The sequence below is a fragment of the Vidua chalybeata genome, chromosome 14 (genome assembly GCF_026979565.1).
Source record: "Vidua chalybeata isolate OUT-0048 chromosome 14, bVidCha1 merged haplotype, whole genome shotgun sequence".
Lineage (NCBI taxonomy): Eukaryota > Metazoa > Chordata > Aves > Passeriformes > Viduidae > Vidua > Vidua chalybeata.
In genome coordinates this window covers 13361342-13381580 of record NC_071543.1, presented here as the reverse complement: position 1 = coordinate 13381580, position 20239 = coordinate 13361342, and the positions used below count along the sequence as shown (strand labels likewise).

General features: G+C 43.2%; 2 protein-coding genes across 6 annotated transcripts in view; one reads left to right on the top strand and one right to left on the bottom strand.

Moving 5' to 3' along the window:
* Positions 1 to 6112, bottom strand: part of ZC3H12B (zinc finger CCCH-type containing 12B) — a 22573-nt gene extending 16461 nt beyond the window's left edge. Inside the window, exon 1 of the mRNA XM_053955768.1 lies at positions 6040 to 6112. The gene's annotated coding sequence lies outside the window, so the exon portion shown is untranslated. The remainder of the gene's footprint in view (positions 1 to 6039) is intronic.
* Positions 5992 to 20239, top strand: ZC4H2 (zinc finger C4H2-type containing). Of its 5 annotated transcripts, XM_053955771.1 has the most exons (6): positions 5992 to 6097; positions 8167 to 8218; positions 12006 to 12177; positions 13431 to 13603; positions 14714 to 14876; positions 15981 to 20239. In XM_053955771.1, exons 2-6 carry the CDS (start codon positions 8205 to 8207, stop codon positions 16092 to 16094), a joined length of 636 nt encoding a protein of 211 aa, XP_053811746.1. In that variant the 5' UTR covers positions 5992 to 6097; positions 8167 to 8204; the 3' UTR covers positions 16095 to 20239. The 5 variants fall into 5 exon arrangements, with proteins under 5 accessions (XP_053811746.1, XP_053811747.1, XP_053811745.1 ...); XM_053955772.1 differs by lacking the exon at positions 8167 to 8218; XM_053955770.1 differs by lacking the exon at positions 5992 to 6097 and having other exon boundaries at positions 7921 to 8218.

Sequence of the window (20239 nt, the reverse complement as noted above, 5' to 3'; positions counted from 1 at the left end):
ACTGCATTTCTAGTGATCACAACTTAAAAAAACCCAACCCAACAACCTTAAGCAGAACATCCTATATTTGCAACTGAGTTGCCACACGTTTCAAATTTAGAATTTTTTTTTTTTTTGGCTGACCTTGATGAAAAGTTCCTCATTCAGCTTAGCTAAAATTGCACTGAGTTACTATGTTACTATGCTCAACCTCCCAATAACACACAAGAAACTAAATAGAAAAGCAGAGCACTTGGCTGCATCAGAAAAAAACCTCAAGGAAAGTTCTCAGAACTTCATTTTCCTTTTCTAACTCTGCTCAAACTGTAGATTTGTACATCACAAACACTAGGTGTTTGCCCTGCAAGATTGATAAGAGTATAACTAAACATTTGTGGCACCTTTTATAAAGGGTTCAGAAATTAACCTAGAGATCTTTTTGAAAATGCCAGGAGCAGAAAAACATAAACCTACCAAGAGACACCAGGGAAATGAGAACAAGTGTTTTGATTAGCTATAAGTTGGAGAAATCATGGCTATTTCTAAAAAACCCAAAATAAAATATTTGAAATACTAGGGTCATAGTAGATTTGGAATATTAAATAAAACAATGTTTTCTTTGCTGTGCAAAGATGTGATTAATCCTTTGGCCCAAATCTACAGCTTTTACCAAATCTAAACTTGCCAAGAAGTCATTTTGTTTTCATGACTACATGATTTAACTCAAACCACATGACAGAAACAACACCATAGAATAGAGAACTTGGTAGAAAAGCATCCATTTTTACTGTACTCTTAGCATATTGTAGAATATTGTTAAACTGAAAATTGTTCTAAAAAACTACAGCAACACTTCAATGTTTGAGGTACTTCAAATTTACTTCAGGAAATACTTTCAGTGATCACTGATATATGTACTGGACAATAAATAAAAGCAAGCTGTGTCTAGCATATCACATAGAGAACTTGAAATCACTTGTGAAGGAGTCAACAGGAGAAGTCCAGGTTGGATATCAGGGAGAAGTTCTTCCCCCTGAGGGTGGCTGGGCACTGGAACAGGCTTCCAGTGCAGTGGGCATGGTGCCAAGCCTCAGAGCTCAAAGAGCCTTCAGACAATGCTCTCAGGCACATGGTGGGATTCTTGGGGTGAAGGGCCAGGAGCTGGACTTTGATGATCCTTGCAGCTCTCTTCCAACTCAGTATATTCTATAATTCTGTGAACTACAAATCAAGTGTAAACTGAAGAGAAATGAAAAAGTGGTATAAAATTTAAGCACCTTGTCTCAAACTTCATTAACTTTGTCATACTCATAAGTATGAATCCAAAGGGACAGGATGAACACAGCTGGAATTCTAAACAGAGGAAGCAGCATTTTAGTTCTTTCTTAAATCACGTGATTCCTCTTTGGAGTTAACCCAGCCTAAAAAGAACAGGTAGTGCTGGGCACAAGACAAGTATAAAGTACAGGCCTTCTGAAGGGAAGAAAATGGAGTATTTCTATTGCATTAGGTATTTAATCATTATTTCCTAAGACATGAAAAAAAAAAGGTAATAATTATACAGTAAACACACATTTAAAAACAGGTGTTCTAACAATAATATATAGTACCTTTTTCCCACCAATTTTCCCTTTCTATATAATCTTAATAATCTTAAGGAGCTACAGCTATCATTATTGCTACTCAAAAGATCTGTTGTCTCTACTAAGGCAATATTTACACATCATTTGACAACATTACATAAAATAAGAGCAGACATGTAAGTCCTAAAGCTTATTTGTGGGCAGTTCCTTTAAACTGAGATGATTTATTTGGATCTGTGACCAAAGGAATACACTAGTTCTCCTAATCCACATTCTGATAGGAGGCCATTTGGTGCTACCTACTCTGCAGATATAAATGACTCATTAATGCTCTGTGAAGGGAAAAAAAAGTTGTGATTGCAGCTAAGTCAAAGACACATCACGGATGTGATGCATCTTTCCACCTTAACTTACACCAATTCAATTTGTAATTGAATATTTAGAATACTACTCTGGCAGACTAAACCAAATGTTCCTTTAACCAAAATTCTCATTCAAAAGCAATCTCTGAGAAACCTGAAAAACAAAGGCAATTGTTTCTAAAGACCTCAATATACTGGATGAAGCTTTCTGATAAATTGAAACAATCACTTTAGAAACTACCAAAAAAAAAAAAAAAAAAAAGTCTGAAGCAGAGAAAGACATCTCACTCCCTAAAACAGTACCTTTATGGAAAGCAGCAAGAGGAGCTTGAAGGCAACTTGTGACTTTATATTTTCACTTGTTATCTTGCTTTTGCAAAAACAAAGTCAGTACATGGCTAATTAAGTCTGCAATAAGCATGGTGTTGGACTAAGTGATCTCCTGAAGGAAGTCCAACACAAACGAATTCTTTTATGCTAAGATTCCTTTATTCACATAATGGCAACACTGCTCATTTCCAAGGTGAAGAAGCTGGAAAGTCATCATCAAGAAGACAAGACAAAAAGCCTACCACTCTGTTTTTGAAAATGGCAAATCCCTATGCTCCAGCAACTTCATCACTCCCTTTCCAAAGGGAGGTCTACCTATGGAAAAGACCTGAGGGAGGAAGGTTTTCTGGTGTGATGGATTGTTTTGTTTTAGGGGGTGGAGTTTTTGTTTGTATTTTAAATCAATGTATTTAAACCTAGAAATCAGAAAAGGGAGAGACTTGGCAAAGAGATGGAAACCAGTATTTGATCTTACAAAAAAAAAGTATCATGTCAGGGGGGCAATTGCACATGGTTTTAGGTTGAAATTGTCAGACTTAGTTTTGACTTTATGTGATTTGGCTGAGGTGTCTGTGGGCTCAGTAAAGGAGTGCATACTTCTTGTGGATATTCCCACTAGACATACGAGTCTAAACCTTTGGCTTTAACCAAGTGTTGATGCTCTGCCCCTGTTACAGCATTCAATTAAAACTAGAAGTTGTGTCAGCTAATGAGAACAGATATTAATCTTGATGAGGGTCTCTCTCCAGATGGAACAAATGCAGAAAGGGGCTCTTAAATTCTGACTGTGTAACAAACAAGCACCTTGGCCTACGCTGAGATTTGTAAAACACTTTAGTTCTACTGCACAATGACTTCCTAATGAAATTCTAGAAGAGGCCTACAACAAATGATGTAAAGCCTAGGTTTTATTTTGACATGGTGAATCAATCTGCTTTCTAGCAAGCCATGTCAAAAATAACCCATGAAAGAAAATTAAATACAATAGCTACCTTTGCAAGTCAAGGATACTTAGCTGAAGTACTTATTTAAATATAGAACATATATATTTGAATAAAAATTGCCAGCTAATGAAGATTTTTTTTCTTATTATGGCCTCGTGAGTAAATTGGTCACCTCAGTAAAATGAAACTACATCCCAGGAGATGTTATACTGCTTAGCTCTGCACCTGCAAATGTGTTTCCTAACTCTGAAATACATCTAATGCAATTCTACATATCATGGCACCAGACAGTCTGGATCTGCAAAGGTGGTCATGGTATACTTATTTCCAGATGAATTATCTGTGATACCATGAACATATCATAAAAAATATAGCTTATCAACAAAAAGGGACAGTTCACAGGAAACTAAAAACACCCCACATTAACAGATGGTAAAGCATTTTAAAAATACCACTATTATGGCTCAAACAAGCTTTTCATTTACAATGTATAAAAAATAGCCTTTTACAATAAAATTACACACACACACACAAAAAGTTCATATATTTAAAAGTATATAGTTGTGCAGCCATGAAAATATGGCTCTTCAACACCCTTTATGCCTAGCAGATTCCATGATGTGAACGAGGACTGTATTCTCAGGTATGTGTAGCATTACAGTCATTTGGGTTTTTAAATTTTTTTTTCACATCCTGAGATGGACAAATCAATATAACAAACTAATTTCTAATGTGGCAACACCTGGGAATTTCTTCCAAATTTATAAATTGCTTTTCTTCATCTTTCCAAGCCCTACTTTCATAACTGAACTTAGATGCTGCCTTCTTTATTCCCAAAAAGGCCCAGCGCTTCTGCTCTTGATTCAAACAGTAAAAAAGTGCAAGTGATAGAAGCAATTTGTTTTACTTCTATTATTCACAGATTTATAGTAGAATTATAAGTGTTCAACAAAATAACATTTCAGTTGCAAACTGTACAGTGGCTAGGAAAGTCAAAACCAGCAAATGTCAACAATGGAATAATTTGTCTACAATGGAATAATTGGAAAAGGCTTCCAGAAAGATCAAAGAACAGAAAGCCAGAACTTACCTAATTTACAGCTGTTGACAGTAAGAATTTACTTTCTCACTAGTTCATCAGCATATAAAGTGTAATTGGTATTCCTTCATCCATCTTAACCCTTTTTCTTTCCAAATAGTGAGTTTGGGTTAGGTTTAGATTTAGCAGCTAGGTTTTCTTTTTTTAAAGTATCTTTTATTGCAATCATTCAAATGAAATTGACTTAGGAAGCTTTATGGATTTCTTCTATTAAAACTTGCTAAACATTAGATTATTATAGAAGGCAAACAGATCCAGAAAATGTCAACAGTGACAGGATTGATACACGGAGAACATGCGACATTGGAGAAGAAATGACATATTCCAAAGGCAGCTAAATTACTCTATATTTGAAGATGACCTTGAAATTCCCACTAACCCATTTTTCCATTAAGAAGCAAAAATAATTTTATCAGTGCCAAATTTGTGAAATATACCTTCTAGTCTTACATACCACAGTTCAGTTACAACATTTGGCAAGCAAAAGATATATCTTATCAACAAAGGATTCTTCCTATATGAAAAAGACTACTTGACAGGCTCTTCTATTTCAATAAATAAACATACCAAGCATAAGAAATCAGATGGACCTGGAATGCTGCATATTCCCAAGCACTCAGAACTACTGATGTGCATAATGGAAGTTCATAAATGACCAGCATTTTAATATGCCTCCTATTCTTACTTCCCATTTATGGCAACACATGCTAATCACTGCAACACATTGCAAGACTAAAACAAAAAAAGTAAAGCAATATCAGACGTATCTCAATAAACCCAAATAATTTAGATTCACGTCTATCAGAAGACGCAATATAGCTTTTGCTTCAATTTTACTGTTTTGCTAGCTTGTGAAGTAAACGCCTCCTGTGAAATATAATTTCCAAATTATTTCATGACAATTAGAAAAGCAGACAGCTATGAAAAATAACATTTTCAAATGAACCGATCAAAAAATTATCTCAAACCTCAAGCATACTGAATGAGTGAGCAGTTCCTTATTGACAGTTGCATTATAAAGCAAAATGGAAGGATGCAAGTTGCAATCATCAGGTATCCTCCTCAAAAGTAATTTCCCTATTTCACCACCTTTCTTCGTTGATGCAAGTTTCTTGCATTGTTCTTTTGTTCAGACACTGAACACCTTCTTAAACAGAGTGCTAACGCAGCCTTTGCAATCTCTCCTTGAAGCTTTCAATTAGTGAATGACGGAGAATTTCGGAGCTCCGTACCCCACTGCCCAGGCCGCTTCGCCTGCCCTGCCACAACAGCCCGCGGGCTCTGAGCACGCTCCCGCCGGCGGTGCGAGGACGCTGCCATGGGTCCCCGCGTCCCCTCGCCCAGCGTGCGGCTCCTGCGGGGCAGGCGGCAGCAGCCAAGGGCAGCGGCCCCGCAGCGGGGAGGGACGCGCCAGACCAGGCGGCCGCCGCTCCCGCTGCGCGAAGGGCGGCAGGGGGACCCCCGGGCAGTGGCGGGAGCACCCCCGGGCCAGCGGCGGGAGCAGCCCCGGGCCAGCGGCGCTCCCCGCGCTGTCCCCGGTAGCGGAGCGCGGTCGGACGGCGGCCCAAGGCCGCGCCGCGGCTGCCGCCGGGCCCGGGCCGCGCCCGACGAGCGGCAGGGGGCGCCGCGCAGCCCCGCTCCCCCCGCCGCGCGGACCCCGGGGGAGGGGAGCGCTCCGCCGGGCTCCGCCGCTCCCCCGCTCCGAGCCGCCCTCGGCACCCCCTCCCCGGCCGGGGCCTCACCCGCTGCTGTCGCTACGGACGCCCTCCGCGGCTCCCTGCGGGATCTGGCGGCGAAGAGGTGAAGGACGGCGGGGCTCGGCGCGGCCGCGGCACGGGCCCCACTCCGGCCGCTCCCGCCGCATGGAGGGGGAAGGGCTGGCCGGAGCAAGGGGAGATGAGGGGGCGTGGAGGAGCAGAGCCAGGACGGGACGGGATGGGGAGGGATGGGGGAAGTGCGGGCGCGGCGTTCAGCGCCGACGGGAGCGCGGGGGCCGCTGCCGCCGCCTCATCGCCGCCCGCGCCGCACCGGGCCCGCGCCGCCGCCGCCCGGCCGCCGTCGCCCGGCAACGCGCGCGCCCCCGCTGCCGCAGGCGCGCGGCTGCGCGCGGCGCCCCGCGCGCTCCCGACGCCAGCGCACGCGTAGCCTCGCGCGCGGCGCCGCGCACCGGCCTTCCCGCCCCCTCCTGACGGCAGGGGGCGCTGCAGGCGGGAACGGGAACGGGGAACGGGAACGGGAATGGGAACGGGAACGGGAATGGGAACGGGAACGGGAATGGGAACGGGAACGGGGAACGGGGACGGGAACGGGAATGGGAACGGGGAACGGGAATGGGAACGGGAACGGGAACGGGGAACGGGAATGGGAACGGGAATGGGAACGGGAATGGGAACGGGGAATGGGAACGGGGAACGGGAACGGGAACGGGGAACGGGAACGGGAACGGGAATGGGAATGGGAACGGGAACGGGGAATGGGAATGGGAACGGGAATGGGAACGGGGAATGGGAACGGGGAACGGGAACGGGAACGGGAATGGGAACGGGAACGGGAATGGGAACGGGGAACAGGAACGGGAATGGGGAACGAGGAATGGGAACGGGAAATGGGAATGGGAATGGGAAATGGGAACGGGAACAGGAACAGGGAATGGGAATGGGAACCGGGAACGGGAATAACGGGAACGGGGAACAGGAATGGGAACGGGGAACGGGAATGGGAAATGGGAATGGGAATGGGAACGGGAATGGGCAATGGGAATGGGAACGGGGAACGGGAATAACGGGAACAGGAACGGGAACGGGGAACGGGAAACGGGAATGGGAACGGGAACGGGGAATGGGAATGGGAACGGGGAACGGGAATGGGAACGGGGAATGGGAACGGGAAATGGGAATGGGACGGGGAACGGGGACGGGAATGGGAACGGGAACGGGAATGGGAAAGGGAATGGGAACGGGAATGGGAACGGGAATGGGAATGGGAACGGGGAACGGGAATGGGAACGGGGAATGGGAACGGGAAATGGGAATGGGAAGGGGAACGGGGACGGGAATGGGAACGGGGAATGGGAACGGGAATGGGAACGGGAACGGGAATGGGAACGGGGAATGGGAACGGGAATGGGAACGGGGAACAGGAATGGGAACGGGAACGGGGAACGGGAACGGGAACGGGAATGGGAACGGGAATGGAATGGGAACGGGAATGGGAACGGGAACGGGAACGGGGAATGGGAATGGGAACGGGAATGGGAAAGGGAACGGGGAACAGGAACGGGAATGGGGAACGAGGAATGGGAACGGGAAATGGGAATGGGAATGGGAACGGGAACGGGAACAGGAACAGGGAATGGGAATGGGAACCGGGAACGGGAATAACGGGAACGGGGAACAGGAATGGGAACGGGGAACGGGAACGGGAAATGGGAATGGGAACGGGAATGGGCAATGGGAATGGGAACGGGGAACGGGAATAACGGGAACAGGAACGGGAACGGGGAACGGGAAATGGGAATGGGAACGGGAACGGGGAATGGGAATGGGAACGGGGAACGGGAATGGGAACAGGGAATGGGAACGGGAAATGGGAATGGGAACGGGAACAGGAATGGGAATGGGAATGGGAATGGGCACGGGCACCGGCACCGGCACCGGCAGCACCGGCTGACTGCTGGGGAGTGCCGAACCGCGGGAGCGAGCCGCGAGGTGGCTGTATGGTCGGGCTCCGGAAGGGAATGGGAAAAGGGCGACTGTTTCCCTTGGCGTTGTCCCCTGCGGACATCCGAGCCCCTCGCTGAAACCGCAGGAGGAGGCTTAGGGAGGGCAGATGGCTGCCGGGCGGTTTATTGCCATATTGTGTTTTCCCAGTTTTGTAGGTCACGGGGTTGGAGGATGAAATAAAGGACATGACCAAATGCAGGTATATTTAGGCATACCTTTGGGATGGGCCAAGATTAACACATGCGGGCACTTAAACCTTTACCTAGGTAGGATGCTCCGACACAGGTTTAATAAAATTTGCAAATACTTTAGGCTTTGTGTAAAACATTGATATTTAAGGACTAGATGCTTTGAAGATCTCAGGGCTAGCATGTAGTTGCTTCTATCAGTTTCAGTGTTGCTGTACCTTCAGCTTCCCAAAGCATTCTGAAACCAATACCAGCTTTCCCTTAGCATAGGAAATGGCCAGTGCAATTGGGGTGACCCACTCTTAGGAAAAAATCTGGAAAATGTGAAGAGTATGTTTTGAAAGCTCAAAACCCCAATGGGATACAAAAAGAATCTATTTCCATTTAAGAAACTCAGTAATTTAAAGCAATTTCATTACTTGGGATGCACCACTTTGACTAATCCATTTTCTGATATTTAGATTGTATAATATTGCTGCACATTCTGCTTATGGTGGTGACTTGTACCTAATCCAGCAGTATATTAACCCAAGTTCAGTTCTGTTGTGTGTTTTACTGGGGGCTCTTCTCCACTAGTCTTTAATCTCTAATATTTCTTTAAATGCTATTTATTCCATAAAACACATTGCACTTTAAAAAAAATGCAGTTAGAATATTACTATTTAATAGTTCAATTATAAGTGCCCTACATTGCATCACTACATCCGGACTTGTAGAATTAATTGCTGTAGCTGGGATAATTATCTAGAGAGAAAAGAAAATTCTTCCAGTTGGAATTGTTCTGAACTAGATTTGTTGTCATAATGCTAAAGTGTGAGGACTGATGTTAGACTGTTAACAGGAAGCAGTTGGGGATTTTTGCACAAAAATTCAGTCCTGTACTCAATGAAGTAGGGGAGTGTTTTAGCCTTGGTTTCATTCTGTATAATACTGCAACTTGTTTTGAAATCTATTTGCCTGTTGGCTCTTGGTTTTAAAAGGATCGAACAACAACAAGGTTGAATTTTTCAGGATCAGCTGAAATATTTTTTCAGTGTCAGTTTAGTCCTAAGTACCTTATCTTTCTTTGAAAAAATCAGTCCACATGCTGGGAAAAACTGATCCTTATTTGCATCTCAAAATTTATCAAAGTTTATAAATAGCACCAGAATAAATAATACATACCAGTGTGGTGATTTCAGATAATATAAAGAACTGTCTGACCCACTTTGTCTAGGAGAAAAATTGAAACACAGACATTAAAACACTTGACCAAAGCCATGAAGCACAAGTCGAATGCTTCCAATTTGTATAAGCTGGGACTGCAAGTGTCTAACTTTTTCACCATTTTGAAGTGCTTTGAAATTTGGAAATGTAATATTTTCTCTCCTTTTTTTAAAACATGGAAAGAAAAAATAACTGCTAAGGCTTGTGGGTGGGTTTACTTCCTAAGAACTTCCAACTGATTTATAACAGTTTGTGAAGTGGTTTTCTTAGTGTCATTCAAAGCAGAGTAAAGGAACAAGTTGAATTTGCATTTTCATTTTCAGCATTTTCATTTTCAGCCCTCAACCTTTTAGCTTAGCCTGTAAAACCAGGAATCAAAAAATAGGATAAACAGTGCAAAAGTAGGCTGGGATTCTCATCACTCCTATTCGAGGACATTTTCCTTCTCTCCCTCCGGTCCTCACCCTGCCTGCTCTCCCCCTCTCACTGTCTTAGCAACAAGACTCACTGGCTGACTGTAGCTAACTTGTCTTCTACCCCCTCAAACCAATTAGTTCATCTATTTAAATCATGCATCGAAGAAGCCTGCCCCCTTTGAGCACACAGCTCGCTTAGGGCTCAATCCTACAATCTTCAATTTTTAAGGCAGCAAGAGTTTGCAATTGACTCAAATTACATGAGGATATGACCTTTTATGTTCTAATTTCTTTACAAAAGTTGTAGAGGGCTGAAGAGGGTGCTGGTGCTATCACTGTTTTCCTGCATCTACCTTTTTCTTTATTTGAAGATCACGACAATATAGGGAAAAGTCCATAAATAATGGAGAAAGTAACTAAAACATCTATTGACAAATCATCTTCTATTCACAACTGCTGTTTTGGTGAGCAATTAGAACATTCAGAAGAAAACAGAGCATCCAGGAGAAACCAGAATTGTAGTAGTAATGACTACAGCATGCCCTTTTTGTCAAAGCTTTTAATCAAAATCGTGAACCCATCAACAGTCTTTTAGTGCATATTTTAACGAAATGCTAAACATTGCACAGAACTCAGAAGGAAGCCGCCTGCTCTTTTTGCACTCCTAACAACCTCAGGCATCATGAGGTGTGACAAATTGTTTTAAAATGTAGTTGCAGGAAGAAGGGCAGGCGAGCTTTGCTCTGCCTTGTGGGTGTTGTAGTCGTGTTGCAGCCTGTCTGCCTGGGCAGCAATAGGAGCCTGGACTCTAAGTCCCACAGCTCCCACTAGAGTCTGCCGCACAGGCTCAGAGCCCATATGCGAGGAGGGGGTGACTACATTGTGTCTATTGTATGATTTTTTTGTTTTGGTTTGGTTTCGTTTTTGGGTTTTTTTTTTTCGCCCCTGGCATTTTGCACGTTTCACGGGAGGTGTAAATCGGGAGTAAAAAGCATGGCAGATGAGCAAGAAATAATGTGCAAACTCGAGAGCATCAAGGAGATCAGGTATGTTTGCTTTGTGCCCCACCGTTACATGAAGCAGCTTTTTCCTCGGGGGAGCGGAGGAGTTGCATCGATCTGAAAGTAGCTATTGTGCTACTGAGGGGAAGAAAACTACCGCTGGGTTTACGATGAGAGCTCAAAACACATTTTTCTAAGCAGGGAGGGAGCATCTGCTGCTGGGAATCGCCGCTGAAATGCGTAGTGAAGGGCGGTAATGGTCGTGCATTTGCAGAGCGCAGCCCTGAGTGATTGCACGGGAAGGCGGAGTGCGCGGGTGGGAAGGACTGAGCGGCCCCAGCGCAGCTCGGGGGAGTGGTGTCGGGCCGCGGCTGTCGTAGGGCTTTGACTGTTTGCTTGTTTGTTTTTAAGTCATTTGAATCAGTATTTCGTATTCACGAGGTTCTCTGTCTGTTATTTTGCCCCACTCGCTCCCGGGCAGGAGCCTTGTCGGGCTGAGAAGGAAGGGGGGGATGGCAAGGAAAGCAGAGTCCGACACCCAAATCCGAAGGCGGACGTGCCCTCGGGCAGGACAGGGCTGGGCAGCGCTGCAGGCACCGGCAGAGCCCCACGGGGTGCAGGACAGCCATCTGTCCATCCATCCGTCCGTCCGTCCGTCCCCCGCGGAGGGCGGCGGTAGGGGAGCGGCGGATCCGTGCGGGATGAGCGGCTGAGCCTCAGCGGCTTCTCTGTCCCTGCCCTGCCCTTCGGCCAAAGGCCGGGAGCGACCGGGGGAGCCCCGCCGACATCTCCCTACCTGCTGCTTCTGGCCGCCGCCCGGGGATGGGGACACACCGCACCGCGGCTTTTTCATCCGTCCCCTCCGGCCACAAGGCCCGAGCTGCCTCGGGCTGCGGTTCATGCCGTGCAGAACACCGGGAATTTGTATATAGCGTCCTTTACAGGGTGAGTTGCAGGATGCTTTGGAAGAGGGGGCTCATTAAAAGCCAGGCAGGGTACACCACGTGTCAGTATTCTCCTTGTACCACACCTTCCCTCAGACACATTTAGTCTCATTCTTGTCTATTGCTGCTTTCTTTCATCTATCTAATCCCATATAAACTGACACCTCACAAAAATATCTGTCATTGACTTACTATTATCTCTCTATCTTTTTAATTGTCACTGGGATTCAGGAATAAGACCTTGCAGATGGAAAAAATAAAGGCAAGACTGAAAGCAGAATTTGAAGCCCTGGAGTCTGAGGAGAGGCACCTGAAAGAATACAAGCAGGAAATGGACCTGCTGCTGCAAGAGAAGATGGCTCACGTGGAGGAGCTGCGACTGATCCACGCTGACATTAATGTGGTATGTGACAGCCCAGCTCAGACAGTCTGACTAAGACACAGCTGCACATGAATCATCCCACAGCTTGTGGAATTGTGCACATGAGCGAACCGTCACTGGTTCTATAATGTGCACTTCACAGCACCATCCTAGGATCCTACAGAGAGCACAAAGTAAATTTACCTCAGGATAACTGGTTTTTCCCTTTATAGGGCAGGATAGTTTATAATGTTGGCATAATAAGCTGTTGCACCAAGAGGATAGGTAAGATAACCAAGCCTATTGTGGCTATGACTTCACCACTAGCCAGTGATAGCACTCCAGCTGTCCCATAGAAAGCAGTTCTTCCTGTTAGTCTTTTCTCATTTAGCACCAAGAAACAGGAAATTTGGCAGCTAGGTGGGACTAGGAGATTTTGAGAAAATACATAGTGTTTGTTAAGTTTATAGTAAGAGCTGAGCTTCGTCCCAGAGTAGAATCACCAAACATCAAGAAGCATCAGCCTGAAGGGAATTAATACAAATAAGAGAAAAAACAATTTATAAACAGGGAAGATTAGCCAATTAGAGGGGCTAAATAGGGAATATATTTTTAAATACATTTTTTATGTCCTGTTAGGGCACTTACATGGGGTTTTTAGCTCTGAAGGTATCTGTGTTGCACCGGAAGAAAAAAGCTCCAACAAGTGAAAAAATACAAGCTATGTACTGGATGTGCAGACTCCATTTATTTATGATTTCAAATGTCTGCTCCCCTGTCCAGCTGCATAACCTCAGCCTCTGTTTCATCCTCCTCTCTTTGTGCAGTCAAGTTGTTTTTTTCTCTGCTGCTTTTCCCACTTGCTGCAGTAAGAGAAGCAGAAACCTTTACTCAGCTTGTTTGTTAACTTCTGCCAGTCAGTGTTCAGGTATCTTAGAAACACCTAAAATTAGTTTTTGCTACTTAAAACTCTTTTTTAATGTCTCTCGAGAGTTTTCTATAGCTCCTCACTTGCCGACTTTATTTGTAGCCTGTCTCTCTGCTTTTTCTGTTGTTCAGAAGTTCCTATAGGTTGAGTGCACCTTTTTAAAATGAAAATGCATCTCATATGTCACTTTCTGTTGCTTCTTCTTTGCCCATTTTTCATCCTCCCAGTACCTTAAGTCTTTGCTTTACTATTGCATTGTCTCAAATCTCTTCCAACTTGAGTGACAAAAATCTCTTCTTTTGGTACAATCTGTTGCTCAGTCGGAGAGGAACAGTTCTTTAAAAACATGCCCAACCTCCTGTTTCAGATGGAGAATACTATCAAGCAGTCTGAGAACGATCTTAACAAGCTCTTGGAATCTACTCGCCGGCTCCACGAGGAGTACAAGCCCCTAAAGGAGCACGTGGATGCCTTGAGAATGACTCTGGGCTTGCAGAGGCTGCCTGACCTATGTGAAGAGGAAGAGAAGCTGTCCCTTGAGTAAGTCTCCAAAGCAAACATTATCTGGCTTTATGCTTTCTTTCAATTCTACTGGTCATTTTCTCATTTTAATTTGTTGGTAGATGGAAAAAAACAACCCATGAGGTAAGAATGAAAAACAAGTTAACAAAAAAGGATGTGGAGGAAAATGTATTTGATAACATTCAGTCTGAATTTGTTCCAAGTTAAATTTAGGTTATTCCAAGCTGCAAACTCCACATACCACGTGCAAACATTCAAGGGTGGTTGTTGGCCTTCTAGATTTCATACCATATGTTGCTTTTTCTATATATTTATTTTTCCCTGAAAATTACTTCTTTAGCAAGCAATAGTAGGAGGCAGTACACAAGAGGGATACAAATCAGGTATTCTTCAATTGGGTTGTGCTGCTGCTAGTCAGATTTTTACTTTTTGCTGCCTGCACATGGCAGTGGCTTTTAGCCAAATACCTGTGACTGTCAACAAGTTTCCCTGAGATGTGGAATGGATTTGGATAATAAATCACAGCTTCATTTTTACATATAGCCTAGGCAAAGCAGTGGCAGAATTAGCTACTATTCAAAGAACAGTGTCCTTTGTTTAACAGACCAGTTTTTAATGCAAGGGATGTTTTAATAAGCATGTATTGATCTTATTGCCCAGCAAAATTAACATAGTTTTCACAGGCACACAGTTTTCAAGATTTCCTTTGTATTTCTGTAGAAATGTTGTTTTACATTCCAAACACCTTGACACTGCAAAGAATGTGTTAATCTGTTTATTAATCTGTTGTGTACAAAGTTATTAATTTTAACAGAATAAAATAGAAAAACTGTTTGACAGAGGTGCATCTGAAGCTGTTGCCTATTTTTCTTCTATACATGTTGTCTATTTTTCATCTTACTAGATTTACGTCCAGTCTGGAATCTGGAAATGTAGAAATGCAGAAGAAAACACCACATATTCTATTTCTGAACTAGTCAATGTGTAGGCAATTTGGCAGTTTGACTCTAGTGGAAGAACATGATAGGGAAATGTGATCCACTGTATTTTAACACCAAATATCCTTTACAGACTAATGAAATACTCCAGAAGGTGGTTACATTTTTTGTTTGTCATTCTTTTGTCTAGCTACTTTGAAAAGCAGAAAGCAGAATGGCAGACAGAACCACAGGAGCCTCCCATCCCAGAGTCTCTGGCTGCAGCTGCAGCAGCTGCCCAACAGCTGCAGGTGGCCAGGAAGCAAGACACCAGACAGACAGCAACTTTCAGACAGCAGCCACCTCCAATGAAGGTCAGGAGATGGAATGTGCTGGGTTTTCTCTTTTGTCATTGGAATGCATTATGTTTAGAAACTGATTGATGTTTGCAAAAAGGAAAAATTACGTGTCCTCATTCTGATTTTCCTTGCAGGGGTTCAAATCAAGAGCAAGCAGTAAACTTTAAGTTGTAGCACCAGTCATCAAGGGTTAAGGATAAGAATCTTTTAGGACTTAAGAGTCACCCTCAGCAGAGATGTAGACAATTCCCACTCCTCTTGTGTTTCACATGACAGCAAGGCATGTAAGAAAGAAAAAAAATCTGTGCAAAAGAAAAAGTAGTGGCTCTTAGTTAATGCCATATGGAGTCATATTAAAAGCAGTGCACATCTTTTATGAGGGAAATTACCAGTGGTGTAAATTACCAGGAAAGGTGATTGCTTCTGTACTTGGGATCTTCAAGAGTAATGTGGATTAATGTAACAGAACCACAGGCACTTAAGTGACAGTTTTACTCAGCTCCTTATGTAGTGAGAAGAGTTAAGTAGTTACATAGGGGTATTCATCCCACCCAGGTTCCAGAGAGTCACTAAGAAGGTAAATTGATGTAGGTACACACTAAAGTAATATACTTACTATCTGTAGTTAGGCAATTGAAAGCCTTTCTGCAAGTAATAGGCTTCAGTCAAACATAAATTACAGGCTCAGTGTGGAGCAAAAGAGCAGAGTTCTGTACCTTGTGTTAAATATGTGGAATTCATCCAACCACCTGCTCCTGTGTTCAATTCTGTGACATTACAGTTGGCCATCACTGTAACTTCTCTGACTCAGTGAGCTATTAGGCAGGTAAACACCTTTAAAACATCACTGTAACCTTTAACACAAAATAGAATTTGAAGTTAGTGATACATGTATGAGCCTGCAGAAATGTAGTTTTACTTCAATGAGATGCTCCTGTTTTTCAGTAAGCCTGAAATTACAATCCACATACCTAGACTGTATAGGGTGCAGCACCAGTTTTCCTTTGCAGGCAAGGAGCCTTGTTTTTGTCTGTACTGTAGGGTAGAGTGTGATACTCAATAACCTGTGTACCAAGGCCACTTTGATGTTTGTAACAAGAGGCTGCCATTGCGTTTCAGGCATGTTTGTCGTGTCACCAACAAATCCATCGGAACGCCCCCATATGCCCACTCTGCAAAGCAAAGAGCCGATCTCGGAATCCCAAAAAGCCCAAGAGGAAACAGGATGAATGAAATCCAGGAGATTGACAAGCTGTGTGACCTGTCCCAGTACTCTTCCAGTAGAATGGCAAATTTGCCCAGACTTTACTGAATTGCAGACTCAAGTATGACCATCTCATTGTTTTCTATTTAAATGCAATGTAAGCACAATGTTCCTGCTCTAAGTTCCTTCCAGTCTTTAGGATTTGGTTTTAGGTAAGTAAGTATTACTGGTGCTACAGTTTAACATTTCAATTGTTCCATCTTTTGTACTCCTAAACAAACTGGAATTCTTTGTGCAAGTATCCTAAATGACAGGCTATTTCTATTGATCAAATGTGATTACCACAAATGCTTTTATGTTCTCTTTTTAAAAAACATGTTACTAAAAGATTATTCTGTTTTCTCCTGATAACAGGAGACTATTTGAAGTGCTGAAATAGCAGACTGTCTGTTCGTTTCACTGAAGAACAATTTGTTTTCCAATCTCGTAAGAGTGGGTAGGTTTGGGTATCCAGTGGAACTCTTTCTAAACAGGAAATGTTCAGGGAAAATGAGATTTGTTATAAAGAAAATCAATGCATTAAGGACATACATGGGTTTTGATTTACTGAAGTTGATTGTACCACTCCTTCAAACTTGACTTAAAACTTGGAAAGGTGCTGGCTGTGTATGAATTTCTAAAAATGATGTAATTTGACATGCTTTAACATCTTAACAGGTTATTATTTTCAGTAGTCAAAAGACTAATTGACTTAAGAACAAGGCTGAAGTGAACTTTATTAGTGGAACTCCTAGGCTTTATGGCTGACCAATGACACTGTGGTTCTCTAGGAAACATGCAGAGCTTTATGTGCACAGACTGCACATCAGCCATTCTGCATGTCTTCTGTTCCTGGTTTCTACAGCCAAAATCTGGCAGACATATCCTGCACTGGAGCATAGGAAGGTTCAGGAACATGCATGAGGAACAGTGTCAACTAAAAATTATGCATTTCACCAGAACCAACCAGTTTTGGTGTAATTGTCCTCCCTCAACCAAAACTTTCTATTTTTCTGCCTTTTAAAAGGTCATTTTCAAATAAGCTTTACTTCAGGCCAGTTTGTTTCCTTGTTCCCTGTGTGCCAAAAGAACCCTTTCTAAAACATCTGGAGTAGATCACTCCCTGTATGTCTTCCCTTTGTTTCATGTAATATAACAACAGTTCTTGCAATGGGGAGGATGGCAGTGATCCACGTACAGAACTGGCACTTGAAATTTATCATCTCTAATCCCAGTTTTGTGACCACCTTTGTTGCCTAAATTGATCTCAAGTGTTAAATATTCTTTTCACTAACTCCGGGACGCAGGAACTGCTTGTTCACACTCTTCTCTCTTTAGCCCAGGTTTCTCTCTAATATTATGTTAGAGTGGTTATATTGGGAATTTGGCTTATTAGATAGGAAGAACAGGGAAGCCCCAGGTCTCTGCTCCAAGAACTTTGCCAAATGCTGGCAACTGTAATAAATCCACATGATGCAATTTTACTGGCCACATCACATACGTCGCCATTCATTTCCTAAATCTGCCACAAAGTACACGAGTGATTTACTGAACTTAGTCCTAAAACTGAAGCCAGGTTCAGGAAATATTCCCCCATTTTAATGTTACATAGTCAAATCAACATCTGTCAACAGCAGACAGAATATGGACCACCTGCCCCTGAAATTATGTGAAGAGCAGATTCTGCTAGCTGAACTACAGGGATTTGGTCTCTGAGATAGCAATAATGGAAGACAGTCTCCATGCTCCAAATGGCAATAGTGTGTTATGCATGTTTTGTAGCACAAATACTGGATTCTACTGTTTTAAATGTCACAGTGGTCGCGTGCTGTGTGCCCTGTTCAGAGCAATTCCTATGGAGTTGAAGGGAAAATGCACAGAGTTAAAAGACAGTATGTGGACTTCCCCAAGTGCATACATGAGAGCAGCTTACTTTGATGGTAGTTGTACATAAATTTAAGAAGTAGTGACAAGTGGAGTGGGTGAATGGCCTGCAATGAAGTAGTGTGAATAGGAGGATTGATTTGTAGAGACTTCTACTTACAGTTCAGAAATAGGTAGGGTTAGTCATAGTTGTTCTCACTTTACTGTTACTTTGCCAGGTTCTTTCTTTCTTGGGAGATCCCTGAACTGAAATACACTTAAGGATGCACCATTTCCTGATTTAGTACAACAGTTTTGTATTTTTACTTTTTTAAACTAGTCTCATGTGCTCTTGTGTTTTACAGGGTTAGGGTTTGTTGTTTTTTTTTTTTATAAAGTGAATATGACATACTGTGTTTGCATCAATTGTACTAGTATTTACAAATTTTCACATCCTTTACGAAGTTCTGCCATATGAACAGCATGCATTGCTGAGGGTGAGCGTAAGTGGAGATAAGTCAGCAGGGTGCCCTGGCTGCCAGAAGGGCCAACCACAACCTGGGGTACATCAAGCACAGCATTGCCAGCTGGTTGTCTCACTCTACTCTGCACTGGTGAGGCCCTGGGCACTGGGGGCAGTTTGGGATGCCTCAGTGCAAGAAGGACATCAGAGTGTACAGTGTTCTGGAGTCACCTGTGAGACCAAGACTGCAAAAGGTCTCAAGGACAAGACCTCTGAGGAGCAGCTGAGGACGCTTGGCTTGTTCAGTTTGGAGAAAAGAAGGCTGAGGGGTGTCCTCATCACAGCCTACAACTTCCTCCAGGGGAAAGCAGGGGAGGAGGAGGTGCTGATCACCCTCTGATGACCAGCAGCAGGATATGAGGATATAGAGTGAAGCTGCATTGAGCAAAGTTCAGATTGGACACCAGGAAAAGGTTCTTGTCTGAGAGAGTGGTTGGTCACTGGTCCAGTGACCCAGGGAAGTGGCCAAGCCACCAAACCTGTCAGGGTTTGAGGGTCACCTGGATGAAACTCTTAGCCATACAGTTTAATGGTAGGTAGTTGGACCTGATGATCCTTATGGATCCCTTCTTACTTGAGATATTCCATGATTTTAGCCATTTCAAGGAGATAAAATATGTATTATGTATTGAGGGACCATGGGGTGGGGGCAGGGAGGGAAGCAGTGTCTTTCATAGGGAAAGAGTATTCTTTTCTCTCATGGAATAATCATGGAAGTTTAACTGAAGAACTCTTCTCGTGACAGCCCCAGGCTCTTTTCTCCCAGGCAACTCTCTCAAGAGACTGGAGGAATAATTATGAAATATTGATTTCTTGGTATTCAGACAGAAGAGGAAGCTGTCTGAAGTACAGCTCTTAACACAAGTCTACTGCATTTTTGCTTCACGGAGCAACAATGGCTTCTTCACTTGTATCTGAAGTCTTTGTGGATACTTCTTCACTTCGCTTAAATTTATTCTTATTTGGCTCAAATTGTCTGAGTAGCCACAATGTGACCCTCCTGAAAGCTTAGGAGGCTTTTATGTTACTGAAGTCTGGTTTAACCCTGTCTTTGTCATTCTGTTTTTAAAAGGGTATCCATGCAACAACAAAATAACTGGATTCTCTTGGTAAAGATGGTTTCCAAGGTCTTTGTTCATCGCTTGCCTCAAAGGATAGTCCTGTTGTTCTGCAACCAAACAGAAAAAAACCAAAATCCCAAGCCTTTCACCCTGCCATCAAGCCTAAGCTCACAACCAAAAGGATGCAAACACTGTACTGTAGCTAAATGCTTTGCTACAGAAGTTTTCATACCCAACCTGGGGTGGATCAGTTGTCCAAACTTTAGTGCCAAGGACACCATTAACTACAGAGAAAATGTAAGGCAAATTTAAATACCTGCACTTCCTGAATTCAACATTAGCTTTATAAACAGGACCCTGACTGAACCTGACAGTGGCTTCAATTTACACAACCTAAATTTGAAAGAATACACATTGATGTGTTACTTTAAATACCATACTATTCAAGAAATTAAGACTTCACTAGCACTTTAAATAAATAAAAAGTGCTTTATTCTTTTATTTTAGAGTTTTCTAATTCCTCCAGCATACATTTTCATTTTAGTATTTAGGTATTCTAGCAATATCTGGTGTTTTCACTGGCTTCTGTGTTTTAAATATTTTACTCCTGTGCCTCACAGGAGTAACAGTGTGAGATCTGTTTAATTTGTCTGTACAGTCCTTTTAAATAAATGTTTGTTTCATGTCA

Bases quoted from the DNA above. Each gene is read 5' to 3' on its own strand.
- ZC4H2 (XM_053955769.1), top strand. From the start codon at position 10,823: ATGGCAGATGAGCAAGAAATAATGTGCAAACTCGAGAGCATCAAGGAG. The intron at 12,178-13,430 runs GTATGTGACAGC...CTCCTGTTTCAG, and splicing joins TCCACGCTGACATTAATGTG to ATGGAGAATACTATCAAGCA. The intron at 14,877-15,980 runs GTCAGGAGATGG...ATTGCGTTTCAG, and splicing joins AGCAGCCACCTCCAATGAAG to GCATGTTTGTCGTGTCACCA.